The sequence below is a fragment of the Eschrichtius robustus genome, chromosome 12 (assembly GCF_028021215.1).
Source record: "Eschrichtius robustus isolate mEscRob2 chromosome 12, mEscRob2.pri, whole genome shotgun sequence".
NCBI classification, from domain to species: domain Eukaryota; kingdom Metazoa; phylum Chordata; class Mammalia; order Artiodactyla; family Eschrichtiidae; genus Eschrichtius; species Eschrichtius robustus.
The window spans coordinates 26,552,284-26,570,744 of record NC_090835.1 but is presented as its reverse complement, the minus strand read 5'-3'; the positions used below and the strand labels follow the sequence as shown (position 1 = coordinate 26,570,744).

Sequence of the window (18,461 nt, the reverse complement as noted above, 5' to 3'; positions counted from 1 at the left end):
TCCCCAGAGTCTGTTTATGACATTATCTTTGCCTGACCGAAATGTGTTTTCAAGTTTCCTATATCTCAACTAGTCAGTCTCAGGAAAAAGCCTTAGAATTCCTTAACCATGGTTAGAATTTGTCCTAGAAAGGAAATTAACGGTATGTCCTAAGGTAGACCGGTTCATGGTGGTAAAAATAACCACCCATTATAATGCTAGAATGTTCAAGCATTTGGCAAAGTTCTGATGTTAAGCCTTTCAGTCAGTATTTTTTCCAGTTTGTTGAGGTATGAATGACAAATAAAAATTGTATATATTTAGGTTGTACACGTGATTTTTTTAAAGTGTCGTACATGATGATTTAATATACATATGTATTGTGAAATGATTACTACAATCAAGTTTAATGAACACATCCATTACCTCACATAGTTAGCTTTTCTTAGTGAATTTCAAGTATACAGTATAGTATTAACTATAGTCACCATGCTGTACATTAGATCCCCAGAACTCATTCATCGTATAACTGGAAGTTTGTACCCTTTGACCAGCATCTCCCCATTTTGCCCACGTCCGAGCCTCTGGAAACCACCGTTCTACTCTCTGGTTTTATGAGTTCAACTTTTTCAGATTCCGTATGTAAGTGAAATCACAGAGCATTTACCTATTTGTGTCTGGCTTATTTTACTTAGCGTAATGTCCTCCAGGTTCATGCAAATGGCAGGATTTCCTTCTCTGATATGGATAAATAATATTTCATTATATGTCTTTTATAGATATAGGTGAACTATATATATGTATTTGAATATATCACATTTTCTTCATTCATATGTTGATGGATACTTTGGTTGGTTCCATAATAATGGAACAGTGAACACTGGAGTGCAGATATCTCTTCGAGATAGAGATTTCATTTTCTTTGGATATACATCCAGAAGGGAGGTTGCTGGATCATATGGTAATTCTATTTTTAATTTCTTGAGGAGCCTCCATTACTGTTTTCCATAATGGCTGGACCAATTTACATTCCCATCCATAATGTACAAAGGTTTTCTTTTCCCTGCATCCCACCCAACCTGTCATCTCTTGTCTTTTTTGGTAATATCCATCCTAACAGATGCGAGGTGACATGGCATTGTGGTTTTGATCTGCATTTCCCTGGTGGTTAATGATGTAGAGCACCTTTTCATGTACCTGTTGGCCATTTGCATGTCTTCTTTGGAAAATGTGTGTTCAGGTCCTTTGCCCATTTTTTAATTGGGTTGTTTGTTTTTTTTGCTATAGAGTTGTAGGAATTCCTTATATATTTTGAACGTTAATGCCTTATCATATTTTTGGTTTGCAAATATTTTCTCCCATTCCTTAGGTTGCTTTTTCGTTTGGTTGGTTATTTCGTATGCTGTGCAGACGCTTTTCAGTTTGATGTAGTCCCACTGGTTTATTTTTGTTTTTGTTGCCTGTTCTTTGGGTATCATATCTAAAAAAATCACTGCCAAGACCAACGTCAAGTTGGTTTTTCCCTATGTTTTCTTTTAGGATTTTTACCATTTCAGGTCTTACATTTAAGTTTTTAATCCATTTTGAGTTAAGTTTTTTGAATATGAAGATAGGAATCCAGTTTCATCCCTTTGCATGTGGATATCCAGTTTTCCTAACACCATTTATTGAAGAGGCTATCCTTTCCTCATTGTATGTTCTTGGTGCCCTTGTCAAAGATTTGCTGACTGTATATGCATGGGTTTATTTCTGGGTTCTTGATTCTGTTCCATTGGTATATGTGTCTGTTTTTATGCCTGTACCATACTGTTTTAATGACTGTAGCTGTAACACAGTTTGTAATATAGTATGAAGAAGGAAGTGTGATGCCTCCAGCTATGTAATCAGTATTTTTTAGTAGAAATTTATGGAGTTCCTATGTGCGTGGACTGTGCCAAATGCTTGATACTGATTTTTCTCTTTCAGACACCATAACAACCCTGTGAGTTAGGTGCTATTATTACCTCCTTTACTAAAAAATAGAGACCAAGGGTTAGAGATGTTAAGTAACTTGTCCAGTGAAGCATAGCTACTGGCTTTGAAACTGGATTCAATTTCAGATCTTTCTAACTAGAGAGGAGAACTCTTAACCTCTATTCACACTTGTCCTTGAAATGACTTAATAATTTAGAAGGCATTCTTGAGGTGGAAAGAGCACAAGATTTTTAAAAAAAATTTTTTAGTTGAAGTAGAGTTGGTTTACAATGTTGTGTTAATTTCTGCTGTACAATAAAGTGATTCATTTATACATATATATATATATATATATATATATATATACATTCTTTTTAAGTATTCTTTTCCATCATGGTTTATCATAGGATACTGAATATATTTCCCTGTGCTATACGGTAAGACCTTGTTGTTTATCCATTCTGTGTATAATAGCTTACATCTGCTAACCCCAGCCTCCCACTCCATTCCTCCCCAAACCCACTCCCCCTTGGCAACCACAAGTCTGTTCTCTATGTCTGTGAGTCTGTTTCTGTTTCATAGATAGGTTTACTTGTGTCATATTTTAGATTCCACTTATAAGTGATATCATATGGTATTTGTTTTTCTCTTTCTGACTTACTTCACTTAGTGTGATAATCTCTAGTTGCATCCATGTTGCTGCAAATGGGGAAGAGCATAAGATTTAGATTTGAGAGGACCCCCTGGCCCCAGCTTTCATACTTAACAGCAAATATAAACTTTACTCACCTAAAACCACTTCCTCGGTTTTTGCATTATACTGATACCTCCAGTATTATTATTTACTCAGTATGTACTTGATACCCTTCTTTGAGTAGATAACTCTGAAGGTAACTACAATGAAGAAGAAAGTATTATTAATATCTTCCTAAATACTACTCACTGCTTTGAAGGTGACAATCATATGTTCCCCCCATCCTTTCATTGCCTTCTCTCCCTTCTTCTCTCCTTCCCTTTCTCTCTTGAAGGTTATTTAGTAAGTATTACGGAGGTGTTAAAGATGTGCTAGCACCAAACTGAGACTTTGTCCTGGGTGTAATAAGAAATACTGAAAAATAATGGAAAAGGGAGTAATTTTTGATAGTGTGGTTCAATGTCATTTAATATTGTGTATCACCTAATATTACCTCTCATTCTAAGAATGTGCCCCACAATTTGAAGATCATTGGCTTAAACTCTTTGAGAATGTTCATCAAAATCAAATGGAAGCATGGAAATGAAATCACTCAGTAAACTGGAAATTTCTTTTAGAACTCTTCCCTTCACACTGAAGAAACATAAACTCATAATTTGGCTGTAACATTAATAGCACCGCTAGCTCTCCTCTCTGCTACCATTGATTTATACTTTTCCAAAAATTATCTAGAAAATGTTTTCAAATGAGGTAGTGGCTGAGGACTGGGAGTATGTGGTTAGACTTTCTATGAGGCCAAGAGAAAACCCTCTATTTCAAGTTTGGGAAAACATACATGATATGCTGTTTAATGCTCTTTTAGTGATGGAGTCAGTCAACAACTCTTTTGAAGCACGTGCTATATGTAAGTCACTCTATGGAGAAAAAACAAATATGGTTCTTAACCTCTCAGAACTAAAAGTCCTGCATAGACTTTCAAAGCTGAGAGACTCAAGACCAAACGTTCGCCCTATCAAGAGCATACCCGATGAATGCTGAATTATATCTTGGGAATCGTAACTAGCTAGAAGGTCATTAACCTTAATTTCGTCTTGTTCAGCACCTCCGGGCTCCCTATAATGCATCAGGTCTATGGTCCGTACTAATTATTGTGGTAGCACACAGCTAACATATTCAGAGTACTTGTTACAGATGAAGCTCCACGGTGGATGGCTTCCCACGTTTCTCATAACCGCCTGTTATTCGTTCTTATTCTACGGGTAAGAAATGGAGGCACAGAGTGTGCCTATGCTGAGTGGCATTTGAACCCTGTTTTAATTGACCCCATGGCTTCTGCCTTGGCTGTTGAGCTTGATTGTCTCACCCCCAAAATAAAGAAATAAACTTCTCCTCCCCTGTAGGAGTCCACGTGTTCCTTTGCCGCCTGCCATCTTAGAAGGCATGGGGCAGTGCTGAGTTCTGGAGTAATGACAAGGTGTCTGCCTTCCTCGTTAACAGGCTTTGCTTGAATCTTTTCGATGGCATTCTTAATGCTCCTGGAACCTGCTGTGTGTTTGTTTAATTATAATATAGTCTGGCACTTTGACATTTAATTTTCTTGTTTGGCTGTAATTATCTTCTATGAGAGTCAGAGCAGAGTTGGATTATATTTACTTCCTTTTTTCTTTTTCTTTTGTTTTTTTTTTTTCTTAACATGCAAATCTGACTGTGACTCACTGTGTTCCGATGAGCCTCCGTTGCTGGTGACTGACCTGGGCTCACCCTTAAGGGATGTGGCTGTACAGCCAGCCAGGGTCAACCTGCTGGGCGCAGGGGGCTGGTCCTGCGGAACGCAGCGTAGGGCTGCCCAAGGTCAGCACATCAGGCTGTGCCAGAGGACGCTTCTGCATCTTGGCCACAGGAGAACCTTGACAAGACAGTGGGGACCCTGCCAACTGGCCTCGGCTCTTCTTTCCAGATAATTAGGATTTTTCAAAACAAATGGTCTTGCGCCTCAAGAATCCCATTTCTCTGGGGTCAGGTTGTATCTGGCCTGGTAGTCCTCTTAGGAGAACTGCCATCTCTCTAAATCGGGACTATCCTTTAATAGATCATGCGATGTTTCATAGAGCAAAGCAAACTCCGGCACTCACACACAGCGTTATGCTCACGTAATGATTTGACCTGATCCCCACAACAGCCCCACAAGAGAGGGTTTCCTCTCATTTAGTTATTTGCATACCACCTTTGCAATTTTCATTACATCCATGTACTACCTCGTATCCAAGTAGACAACAGTATTTTTTTTTTCAATCACTACTTTTTAAATAAATGTAAAAATGTAGAGCGCCAAAATATTCGGAAGGAAGGGTACAAATCTGTGATTTTCTCATAGATGGGCTTTACGTCTCTTAACCTTTAGAATTTTCCACTGGCAAGTTCATCGTAATGATCTCTAAATGTCACTGCAGCCCCTGCCTCTTTCCATACTTAAGTTTACCACTATGTTAAGAGAACTTTAGCACTGCTGTGATCCTATGTGATTAGAACAACTTTGAATGTATTCTCCTAAATCTTTCTCATCCAGCCAAAGACTCCTCTTTACTAACCTAGCTTCAGAATTTGGAGTGTGGGTAGAGAAAGACAGAGCGGGAAGGAATATAGGAACACAATCATAGTCAAAGAGGCCAAGTTTATCAAAGAGCTGGGCCAGAAGGGGGAGCCGGGGAAACAGGAAAAAGGGGGCGGGGGCTATGGAGGGAGCTGGGGGTTTGAAATGAGAGGTGCGAAGCCGCTGTGGGTGTGAGAGCTCGAGGGGAGGGAAACATCTTGGGGATGGGTATATCACTGTGTGTGAACGGTTGAGTTTCCCAGGAAGTTGACCCTGAGTCAGAGATGAGTACTCAGGACATTTATCAGCAAGGACTTGAGTCAACACCTGGGGAGAGGAAGCAGGGTCAGGCAGAGGAAGAAGATGAGCCACAGTCTAGTCAGAAAAAGACTTCAGCTGAGCCTGCAGGAGTTCTGAAGGCAGGATGACCCTTCAGAGCTGTCCCCACCATCAGTCAGCCATTGATTGTGGGTTGTCCCAGGAAAGGAGGAGAGGACTCTGGGCAAGGCGGCCCTCTTCATCTGAAGCCATCCCTGAAGGGGCTGCCAGCCGGGTGCTGTCTGCTGGCGGCATGACCCACAGCTTGGGTTAATAGGTCGCTTCTTCCTGAAGGGCTATCTGGGTGGCCCTTCACAGCATCCACCATACTGTGCATTATGAACTGGATGCCATTTAATATTCAAGTAAAATCTGGAGTTACTTTTCAAGCTATATGTATATATTTTTTTTAATGGTACATTTAAACAGTGGCTGTGCAGAGACTGAGCCCCGTGAGGTCCAGGGAGTTATTAGATTTATACCCAGAAATTTAATATTAGATTCCCAAAGCTATTAATTGATACCTGCTCACACAACACAAATTTCCATAAGTAGAAAAAAAGGGGTAGGGAGAAATGGTTTTTATTATATTTTAAAAAAATAGTGGTCCTGATCTCTGAAATTAGATCTTTTTGGCCTTTGTATGAGGAGATTTAGAATTTTGGCTACAACTGGGCTTTTATTTTTATCAAATTATGATCAGCAAGAGTAAGAGTGGTGGTATCTTTGAAACTGCTGTGAGAGAAGTTAGGAATAAAAGAGTATGTTTCATTGAGCTCCCCTTGTGCATAGTACATGGAGAAACGTGGCGTTAAATGGATGGAGTGTGAGTTTGGACTCCAGACAAAATTTTTTGGGGGGCTCCAAATAAACAAAGCATATCTTAAGCATAAAAAAGAGAGGAAAGAGAAAATTGTGAGGCTCATCCTGACTGGGGCCCAGTCCAAATGATGTTATCAGGTTGGCTCCATGCTCAGGCAGGTTCCCCCTAAGATGGCTATTGATGATCGTGGGCTTACATCATCCCAGTTTAAGTACTGAACAGAAAGAGTGTCTCCCCTATCAATGGTTCCAGCCAACTCTGGGACTGATGCTCTTTGGCTGTGATATATGGGGTATGTGGATGCCAGTCAGATAAAACACCTAACATCTACCATCCTTTCATACCAAAGTGAAAATTACACCTCTGCCACTTTTATTTGGCAAATTACTTCAATTCTTTTTCCCTCACTGTTCTCATATATAAAATGGGGCTGATAATTCTGATTAGGCAGGATTGGTGTTATGATAGTTGTTGATGTGTACATAAAAGCTCTTTGAAACATAGGGGGTGCTCACTAATTAAGAACTATCATTACAGTTAATAGCAAGCACACTCTGGGTTCTATTCTGTTTCCACAGTATTATCTCACTTTCCATTAGGAACCTATGAAAAGCCTTTAAAGTGGACCAAGCACTAATGACATCCATCTTTTCATAGGATAGTTAACGTTGTCCTAGCACCATGAAGGGAAAAACATGTGATATCTCAGCATTTTCCACCCTGCACACAAATTGGCAACAGGGAAATAGTTCTCTCTCTAAAGATCATGATCAACAAATATGTTTTGCAGCCCAATTTTGAATCTTAGTCAAAAGATTGAACAGAAGTAGATAGAATTTCAGTCAGGACTTTCTCTTGATGGTGCATTTAACAAATCAGAGTAGCAAGAATACGTTCTCCAGATGGTACCCAGGTGGCTGTTAAATACCTCAAAGGCAGGAAACCCAGAAAGGGATGAATGACTATGAAATTCAAGTGTGATGGGTTTTGATGTGAGTGACTGAAAGGTTAGAGATAAATGAGACTTTACACCTGAAAGAAAGGAATCTGGGCTGATCTCTGAAATAGGATACAGTGTCATTGATGATTGCTTTCTGAGGACATGTATCTCTTTTGCCATCGTGGGAATATAATGCCAACAGCACCATGTAAGAGGAAATAGAGCAGTGTTGTGGTCGGACAATTGTGGGCAAGCATCCTCTTGTGTGAACTTGGGCAAAATGTTTTAATGCCCTAGACCTCGGAGTCTTCATCCTTTCACACATTCCTAGTCATCCTCTGGCTCCAGCCTGATTTTTTTCTTTAATTCTCTTAAAAACACACCTTTCCTCAATGCCTTCTCTCACAGCATTTGCTCTGCCTGGAATGCTCATCTCTAACTTCTCCCAGCTACTCCTCCTTGGAAGTTCTCTGTGCTCCCTGGGTTTCCTGATGCCTCCACAGTTCACTGTGCTGCTCCAGAACCCTCTGCCCTCTTTCTTGTGTTTCCCCGTAGACTGTGCGCCCGTGAAGCTTGGGATCATATCTACTGTACTCCCAAGTGTATGCTCAATGCCAAGGATAGTGCTGGGCCATAGTAAGTCCTCAATATTTTTTGAATGGATTAATTATCATTAAAATTAGATATACTGAATTTCATCACAACCCAGCTTTTTCTAATTATAAGCTTTTGGCCTATTTATGGGGGAAAGCATCGGGGATGGACCTTCCTAGAGTCCTCTCCATCTCTACTGAACATTCTAGCCAGGCTTCAAAATGGGCTGGTGGACTCCTACCTGCCACCCGTCCTTCAGTCCCTCCCTGGGGCCCGCCCTAGGCCACTGCAGACTCTGCCTCACTGTGACACGGCAAGTCCGTAAAACTGGCACCAGTGTGTCTTTGTGACTCTCCATTTCATATAGGCCTTTATTTTGGCTTCCTGAGGACATTTGTATCTGTTAGTCATTCAGGTAACAGGAATCTACTGAGTACCACTTTGCACCTCTCCCTGGATAGAGGAATCCGGCCTCATGTTTATCTGAATTTGAAGAATTCTGTTTCTGAGGGTCAGTAATATCAATAGCACCATTAGCACCCACTACCATTTGTTGAGGACTTACTATGTGCTGTATACTATATTAGGGCAATCATAATAATTGCTAATACCTATGAGAATTTATGTGCCACACACACATTAGGTATGTCTGTGTGTTTGTGGGTGTGTGTGTGTATAAATACATACTGGCTTAATTCTCACAACAACCTTATGAGGTGGGTGCAATTATTACCTCTCCTAAAGGTGAGAAAAATGAGGCAAAAAAAAAATATTAAGTAGCTCGTTGGAGATCACAGGAAGGTAGTAGCAGAGCTGAGGTGTGAACCCAGATGAATGGGTTCAGAGTCTGCTTGAACTCCTCTGCTAACCCCATTTGACAGATGAGGAGACTGTAACTTATGAAAGTAATTTTATGTACCCGAAGTCTAATGGCTAAAAAATAACAGAGGCAAAATAATAATTCAAGTATGCCCAACTTTGGTGGTCCTTGATGACCATGTCTATTGCTCTTCCCTAAGCTGTGCTGCCTCTTACCAGACGTGAGGGATGAACAGAACCTTCTAAGTGTGAGCTTATGTTATCAGTCATCTCCAACTCCATTAGGACTAGCAACTCTATTGCCTAACTAAATGCCCATCAATAATTAATATTTGTGTAATGTTACGTTTATCATGGAGAAGAGAAGACACAAGAATCAGTCCCAGTAATGGCACCGCACATCCCTCCTTCAAGGTCTCGCATTAGTATACTCAGAGTGGGATATTAGATTGCCTAATTCCAGGCAGTCAAGTTTTCAGAGATGATACTGCTCTCTGGTTTCAGAGGCAAAAATCAAATAGATTCTCAGGTTACACTATTGTACACAAACTCTCCAAATTACTGTTTTCCATCCCACATTTGCCCAACCAGAGGGATGACCATATACACAGAAGGACCCCTAAAATAAGGCTCTTCATGATCCTTGAAGAAATGGCATTGTGTGTCTGTGTGTGTCTGTTTATGGAATTTTGGAAATCTGGTGCCTTCTCTGTGGTTTTGAGCATCATCTGGGGAATAGAGCTGCATCCTTATAAGGCTGCTGTGAGAATCTGGGGAGATAATGTATGGGGGAAGAACTTTGAAAACTGCAAAGCGCTGAACAAATGGAAAGTGTTATTATTCATCATCATCCCAGGAATTCAGTTATACCTCAGGTGCCTGATGGTTCAGCCATAATATCCAGCCCAAGTGGAAACTCTGCTTTTTCTGTAAAGTGATAATGAACGAGGCCTCCATTTTCTTAATGCTGTCACTCAGTAAGCAACATTTTCTTTTTATTAGCTTTTCTTAACACAAGTAATGTATGAATGAATTATTCTTGGGAAAAAAACTATATTAAAATAGCATAGGTAAATCTCCAGTTTTTCTTGATTCACATCCCACTTCCCATCTGGCCTCCTTCCTCAGAGGCAAGCACTATAGTGAGTCTATTTTGATTCTTCTAGACATTTTTTATGCTTTTCTATATGTATATGGCCCTGGAAAACTAAATGGTATGGGTGGGAATCTAGCGTAAATGATATCGTTCTATATGCATTGTTCTGTAGCTGGACTCAACTATAAATCACTAGAAATATGCTTGGACATTTATTATTTTGTTACATAGAGACATAAACCATTCATTGGAAAAGCTGTGTGATTTTGAACAGGATCAAATACACCAACATATATTTTATCCCTCTTCTTACTGTTAAATAGCTTCCTTCCTCCCTCCCTTCCTTCCTTCCTTCCTCCCTCTCTCTCTCCTTTTCTTTCTTTCTTTCTTTCTTTTTCTTTCTTTCTTTCTTTCTTTTTCTTTCTTTCTTTCTTTCTTTCTTTCTTTCTTTCTTTCTTTCTTTCTTTCTTTCTTTCTTTTTCTCTTTCTTTCTCCCTTCCTTCCTTCCTTCCTTCCTTTCTTTCTTTCTTTCTCTTTCTTTCTTTCTTTCTTTCTTTCTTTCTTTCTTTCTTTCTTTCTTTCTTTCTTTCTTTCTTTCTCTCTCTCTCTCTCTCTCTCTCTCTCTCTCTCTCTCTCTCTCTCTCTCTCTCTCTGTAACATAGATAAGGCTACAATAAATAGTCTCATGCATGTTTCCTTCTGCATGTTATGTGAGTGTTTTCCTAAGGTAAATACTAAGTACAGTTATTGGGTCACAGAGTATACAGGTCTCTGAAGTGGCTGCACATTTTATATTTACTCCTTTCATCAGTGTTAGAGAGTGACTATTCCCCCACATTTTCATGGAAATATTGACGTATTTCTTTATGTTTGCTAATTTAATGAATAATAAATGGTATGCCATTGCTATCTCCTTGTTGATGGAGAGCTTTTCATTTCATAGCCTTTGTTTATTTGTCTACAGAACATTTTCTTTTTTTCATTGAAAAAAAGTTCTTTACATATTATGGCTCCTATTTTTGGTCTGTTATATACATATTATAAATACTTTCTAAGTAGGCAAAATTTTAACACCTATCTAAAAGTGTATATAAATAAAATTTTCCTTTTCATACTTCATGTCCTTACATAAATGTCTCCTCCTCAGGGAAATCTTTTTTGACCTCCCAGATCAGATCAGTTCTCTTGGTATACTCCTTCAAGACACCGTGTGCTTTTCCTTCATTGCATCTGGCATAATGCTAATTAATTATTTGACTAATCATAGTTTTTTATATCTGTTTCTCCTGTCAGAATGTAATCTCCCCAACGTCAGGATTGTGTTTCATCTTAGCCAATACTTTTCCCCAGATCATAGCACTATCACATAGTAGGTAAAAAATAAATATATGCTTGGTGATCATATGAGCTTTGGAACAAGTCTCAAGTGACCTTGAACAAGTCTTTTAAAGCTCTCTTAGCCTTTTTCCTTACCTGTAACACATTTTGTAATTCTATTTTCTGCTTGTTCTTCCTTTTTGTTTAATTTGATGTTGGAGTCTAGTTTTTAACTCTACTCATTCTAATCCAGAATTTGGTCTAAATTAAATCTTGTTTTGACTCTGTCCAAGGGATTATTACTAGAAAAACTGGAAAACTACATTCATATTGAGGATCTCCTGGTTTGGTCCCTGAGGACAATATTGAATGAGATTCTAAGTGTACTTAACTTTTTGTTCTTGCTTTCTTAAGAATTAGGCAATTGCATCCACATTTTTTTTTTAATCATGGTGAAATCTCTTACCTTTAAAGCAAACCATTTGCAACCTTTTTGGATCAAAGGAGCCATTCAGCTTTCTTCTAAAGAGGAAATGCTCCCCAGATTTCCGTGGGCGGTAAGTATGTTGAATTGCTATAGGCCACACTGCCAATATCTAACCAAAGAAAGCTGAAATACCAAGTCTCATTCTGTTCAGAATCACTTCTCCAGGATTTTACCTCTGAGAGAATAGAAATATGTTCAAAGAAATAAAAATGTCTTAAGTAATCATGCTTTAAATAGTGCTTTAGCCAAAAGCCAATATTAACCGCTAAAGCAATTCTGAGCTTTAGCATCAGATAAAGTTTACAATTATCTCATATTTATGGGGCAAAGTTTATCTGAAAAAATCTTCAGTTTAAATAGGCACATTCATCAGGATATGAATCTACTAGTTTATACCACCATATGAAAAGCAGTGCGCTATTATAACCCACACATGGTGGGTAATAATAAGTTTAAATCAGACTTGCTTCAGGGCTTGACTACTGATTATTAAACAGTTTTGATGCTTGAAGGGAAAATCATACTGGTTGCTGGTTTCTGGCTCCGGTTTCCATGTTATTCAGAGAGTTGTGTTGGATGTCCATCCTTCTTTGCCTCAACCACAAGATTATTGAAGATAATGCTACCAAAGGCAATTTGCATGTTGCTTCTTTACTCTGTTAAATTATTTCCTTATAATAAATTTCCAGAAGTAGAAATAGCCTCTTTATGACTCTTAGTATGTGAATTTATCCTAGTGTTTTTCCAGAAGGGTGGCACACATTTTCAATGCTGCTGCCAAATATCTGCAATAATAATAATAACCGTAACAAAACGACTAGCTTCTGTTTGTTGAGTGGTTGTTGTGTGTTAGGCACTGTGCTAAGCACTTTACACACACATTATCTTTTCTGAACCTCCCAACAACCCTGTGTCATAGGTACTATAATTATGCCTATTTCCGGATGGAGGTGATGAGATTCAGAGAATCAGAGAGACTAATCAAGTTCCCTAAGGTCACACAGCTCATAAGTGTTGTCTCTCCATTACATGTGAAGTAATAGTAGTATTAACTAGCAATAACAGATAACAAGTATTGAATGTTTAATATATACCAAGTATTGCATGTATAGACATTATATATTATCTATATTATCTATATTATATAGATATATTATCTGTACATTATCTTTTTAATGTATTTAACTTTATAATTTTATCTGCATTGGATATTGTACTTCAAATTTTCTTTCTATCTTCTTCTCTTTTTCTTATTTAGTGTGTACAAAATCATCCCTTGGGGTTAAAAAAAATGTTTCTTAATTGTAAAGGTGAGCATCTCTCCTATTCAATATCCAATTTCCTCATCCTTTTTAAGGATTTAATGAGTGAAAACATGGAAAGCACTGAGAGCATTCCCAGCCCATGGTAAGAAGCCTAATAAAGTTAGCTATTACTTAAGAATAACCTAATAATAACCACTCAAGCATAACCAGCCATCTACAGTTGAACTCCTGCCCAGACAGCGACCAGCTGTTGCTGGCTGCGTATTTACCCCCTTGGGGTGATTATACCCGCACATTGGACAGTCCCTTGTATGACGTCAGCTCCACAATTAATTAATTCTGAGGCTGGCATGCCCTCTCCAGGAAAGGACTCTCTGCCCTTCAGTTCAGTGATTCATCATATCACAAGACTCCTCAAGATCTTTCTTCCAAGAAAAGCTATTAGTCTAAAAATGAAACTTCGAGAGCTCCCTTTCTGACAAAACAGGTTTTATAGAAACCCGAGGAAGAAAATTATAAAACCAACTCTGTGGGCTAGTCAATATCCCACGTCTAGAGGGAGAGGGTGCGGGAGAAGTTTTCAATCACTCCTTCCCGAGACATCCTTAAATCAACTTCCCTTTCAGAAACAATATTGGTTCAGGTATCGCCTTTTTCCAACCAACATCTTCAGTTCCCAGACTGACAACATCTTAACCCGTCAAGAACACTCCTGATTAAGTCTCTGGGCTGTCAGGTCTTTGGTTTGAAAAGATGTGTGATGGGGGGCTGAGTTCTCCCTCCAGCTCAGGGACCACCAGTACTCAAAATCTGACAAAGAGGCAAACAGTAAAAGTTAAATATTTCATACCTGTGTTTTATTTTGTTTTCTGTGAGAACTCTCTGCTTATGATTCTCTAGTAATAGAATAAGGGAGCAGTCTGAAGCCTTAAGGGCATTGACATGAAAATATGGTGGAGTAGGTTAGCTCTAAGAGGCTTTAAAGAAGGGAGAGAAGAGGAAGTGTTTTGCTGGGTGACAAGGTATCTGGGAGTAGTCTTGGCACTGCGTTTACTGAGGCCTGGAGCCCACCACTTAACCTCTCTCCAGTCATGGATCTAGAAAATGAGAGAGTTGATTCAAATTGATAGTTTTTAAACTTTTTAATGCAGTGGAACCCTTTAACAAACTCTTACTTGGAACTCTGATGTATGGAACAGACAGAAATCGAGCTACTCTGGTTGAAGTAGAACTGAGGGGCCCAGAGTCCTTGGGCCTTCATTTCACTTATTTCTTCCTTTCCTTTCCCCTCCTCCGATTACTCCCCCATTCTCCTCTTCTGGCAGCTTCTGAGGTACCTTTGAGGAACTCTTGGACCCAGATTGCCACAGTTAGGAAATCATGGCTTTCAGCAATTCCTAAGGTCTTACTAGTTCTGAAGATTTTTGATGTCAGAAGCCAGGTCAGTATTAGGCCATTGAGCATGGTGTAGAAAAAAGGACTGTCAACTTGGGAATTAGGCAGACTTGGGTTTCAATCCATGCTCTGCCATGGGCTAGCCATAGAACGTTGGACAAGTCAGTTATCTTCTTTACAAAAACCCTTTTCTCTTCTGAGGAAGATGAATGCTTCCTCAAAAAACAAAAAGTAATAAAGCCCATGACCAGTGTTCAAGAGATATTAATTCTCTTCTTTCCTGTGTCCCAAGAATTGTCTTTGAAGTAAGTAAAAAGTGACACTGAGATAGGCATTCCGGTAGCTTTGGCAAAGAAATCATTTGGGGGTATGTAACATACTCATAACATAATGGAAAACAGAATCTCCAGTTATCCTTGGAGATGGACAGAGGAGGGAGAAGCTTTTTGCTGTTCCAAGAGGGTTTTATGAAGAGGAGGTTGAAAGCTTTCTTAGAAGAACCTAGGATACAAAATGATCAAGTAACCAATTTGGCTCTTGGGAGCGTGACTTAGCCCAAGTTTGATTGTTCTTCGCCATCTGTAAATGAAGTCAGTTGCCAAAGGAAGGAAGGACTCTTCATTTCAAGCGGTGACAAATTTGACTGTGTAAATAGAGTATGGAGGAAGCGTCTTAGGAGCAGTGCCTTATAAAAAGATTTTGAGTGATCAGTAAAAGCAAATGGCATCTTGGGCTCTGTTAACAAAAGCCTGGTCTCTATGACAAAGAGATATTCTCTCTTTACTCTCTGCTGCTTCAAACATGCACGAAAAACTGTATTTGAATCTGACCACTTGAGAGTATTCTTTCAGAGGGATCTATCAGATGATGACAACTAAATGAGGCAGGAATGAAGAACACATCCCATGGGACTTCCCTGGTGGTGCAGTGGTTAAGAATCCACCTGCCAGCGCAGGGGACACGGGTTCAAGCCCTGGTCCGGGAAGATCCCACATGCCGCAGAGCAACTAAGCCCGTGCGCCACAACTACTGAGCCTGCGCTCTAGAGCCCGCGAACCACAACTACTAAGGCCCACGTGCCTGGAGCCCGTGCTCCGCAACAAGAGAAGCCACCGCAATGAGAAGCCAGCACACCACAATGAAGAGTAGCCCCCGCTCATCACAACTAGAGAAAGCCTGCGTGCAGCAACGAAGACCCAACGCAGCCAAAAATAAATAAATTAATTAAATAAATAAATAAATAAAAAGAACACATCCCATGAGGAATGTTTGAACGAGACCCAGGCTGGGAAATAGGCAGAAACGAAGACATTTCTTGGGCGAGGAAGCAGGAACACATGACTGCTTTTATGGTAGGAAAAGCTCACCAGGACCTACAGCTAGAACAAATGAGATGCAAGATGCTGGAGAAAGTTTCTCCAACCTTGAACCATTCAGTCTGAGATGCAGAACCCATGCGGAAACTGTCTGATTAGATCAGCTTAGGTCACAATGCCTAGTGCATCGAGGATCTGGCTGTGGTAGACTAGATTATCATGCCAACACTTTACCTCCTCCCAAGTAACAGAATTATACATCCACAGTCATTGCCACGTGCCTTTGTAGTTCGTTTCACTAAATTATATATTTTTTGTGTCTTGACTTTGTATTCAGCTATGTAGGTTGCTTTGTCCAATCGAAAGAGGTAGAAGTGACGTGTCAATTCCTAGTCTAGGCCTTGAAAGGTTTCCCATATTTCTGCTTGTTCTTTTGTTCCTCTGCTACTTCTGTGAGAAGGCAATACCTTTATTGTTCAATGGACATGAGAGTCACTGGAAGCTGAGCCAACCCCCAACAAATTCTGTAGAGAAATGAGTGAGCTCAGCCAAGATCAACCAAGCCATCCCACCTGACCTGTAGATGTGTGAGGAAAAGAATGCTGATACGTATATGCAAACAAGATCTGGGGGCTCTTACACAGCAATAGCTTGTTTTCTCAATGAGATACAGTGTATTAGTTATCTGTCACTGCATAGCAAATTAGCCCAAACTTAAAGGCTCAAAATAATAGTAAGTTTTTATTATCTCAAATAATTTCTGGGGGTCAGGCATCCAGAAGCAGCTTAGTTGAAAGGATCTGACTTGGGGTTTTATATGAAGCCACAGTTAAGATGTCAGCCAGGGCTACAACTACCTGAAGGGCTGGGTGGTTTACTTCCAAGATAGCTTACTCACATGGATGGTAAGCTGGAGCTGTCTGTTGGCAGAACACCTCATTTCCTTGTCACACGGACTTCCCTGCTCATGTGTCCTCACAACCCTGGCAGCTGGCCTTTCCCACAGCAAGAAGTTCCCCAAGAGAGAGCTCAAAGAGGGGGCCCCAATTCCTTCTTGGTGATGGATTGGGAAGTCGGCCACCATGACTGTTGCAACATTCTATTCCTTTGAAAAAAGTCTCCAGGTTTAGCCCCCACTTACGGGGAGGAGAATTCCGCTCCACCATTCAAAAGTAGGTGTGTCAAAGAATCTGGACATATTTTAAAGCCCCACAGGCAGGTACTAGATTAAGAGATCATTGAATCAAACAAAATGCAGGAGAGGTAGTTCCCCAAAATAAAATAAGGTAATTCCCCCCCCCAAAAATATTTGAGTTATTTCTCAAAATAAAATGCTAAAGGAAGGGGAAGTGGAAGCAGAGAAATCAAAAAATAAACACAAAAGGAGGAAATGTCATGTAAAGTAGGCTTAGACTCCCTTGATATGCCCTGAGGAAAAGGAATAGGGTAATGTGTGTAAGAGCTCCAGCAAGACAGATATACTGTATACTGACAGATATACTGTGATGGAAGATCCTCTGAGATTGTCCAGAAGAAAGCAAAATTGGCAGTAGAGTGACCAATGGCAGAGGCAAGGTCAGGGCACAAGAACTAGATGTAATACACACAGAAGGTTTAATTATGATGCTGATGAAGAAGAGATTCCAGCTTGAGAGGCATATGTTTATAAATCCTACAGTGCTTTAAAACCTATAATGCAGGTGGATAAAGGAAGAGAGATAGAAAGATGGAATTCATGCACTCATAAAGGTATTATGAGGAAGTCTGGGAGGAGGGTGGCAGCTGCAAGTGAAAGGCAAAGCAGGCATCGAAGAAGATGATTGGATTTGCTGATGAGTGGCCTGTAGTGTAGGCGTGCACTCAACACACAGGCCAGGAATCAAATAAGTGCTCGATCAGAGCCATTCAGTTAAGAGCATGCCATTGCTATGGTCAATTAGAAATAAGAAGAAAAGGGTGATGATGCTCGTGGTGTTCACCACCAAGTGGAACTCTACCAAAGTGAGGCCAGGAAGTGCTACTTCAATCACGGGCCACTGGTGCTCAGGCCTTGCTACCTCCCACCATGTCACAGGGGAACTGGCTTAAGGACAAACAGCAAGGGGGTAGGGGGGAAACGAAATAAAGCACTGTTATCCGCTCGCCGACTTACCTAGGTTGTCTGTGCAAAGTTTGAATGTCATGAACTGTGAACTTTGCAGAGGGCCCTGCATCTAGCCCAGAGCAGAAAACAAACTGCAGGATCAAGTCGATGATAGAATGAAGACTTAGCTGTTCTGTCAGGAAGGGATAGCACATCCCTGGTACTGTGCCTGCATTCATGGCAGACATCACTAGTTGATTGCACTTTTTTGCAAGTCTGAATGTGGTCATGGGAATCCTTATGGGAATCAAAATGGTGCTCCAAACAGAGTTGCTCCAGTCGATCAGAGTTGTTGCAGGGTGAGCCCTATTTGCCATCCCTAGATCAGTCTCTCTGAAAGTTGAGGAATTCTTGGTCAGTAGGAGATGAAGAAAGCAGCATCCTTGGAAAGGGAGACACCAGAGAAGACAGTATTCTCCAATCTGCTGATCCTCAGAGACACACACTGCTCCCTTGAGACAAAGAGGCCCCTGCTGTTCATCCTTAATTTCATATGTTCAAGCCTGTCTACTCATGAAGAAAGAGGACTATTGCAGAAGAAGGAGCCCCTGCTGTTCTAGTTAAAGATGCAGGTGGAAGTAGCAAAAGGGGTTTGAAGAAGACCACTTTCTACATCAGGTAATATTGGCATTTGGGGCTGGATAATTCTTTGTTGTGGGGTCCATCCTGTGCATTATCAGATGCTTAGCACCTTATCCTCTGGACACCAGTAGCGCTCCCCACTAAGTTGTG

At 40.2% G+C, this 18,461-nt stretch overlaps 1 protein-coding gene across 2 annotated transcripts in view; it reads left to right on the top strand.

The window, feature by feature from the left end:
- SYNPR (synaptoporin) overlaps positions 1–18,461 on the top strand; it is a 296,686-nt gene that overhangs the window by 86,050 nt on the left and 192,175 nt on the right. The window contains exon 2 of one of the 2 annotated variants that reach the window (XM_068557842.1): positions 11,598–11,680. The exons of the other annotated variant lie outside the window; for it this stretch is intronic. Within the exon in view, the coding sequence (XP_068413943.1) occupies positions 11,657–11,680 (24 nt within the window). The 5' untranslated portion in view covers positions 11,598–11,656. The remainder of the gene's footprint in view (positions 1–11,597; positions 11,681–18,461) is intronic. 2 annotated transcript variants of the gene reach the window in all.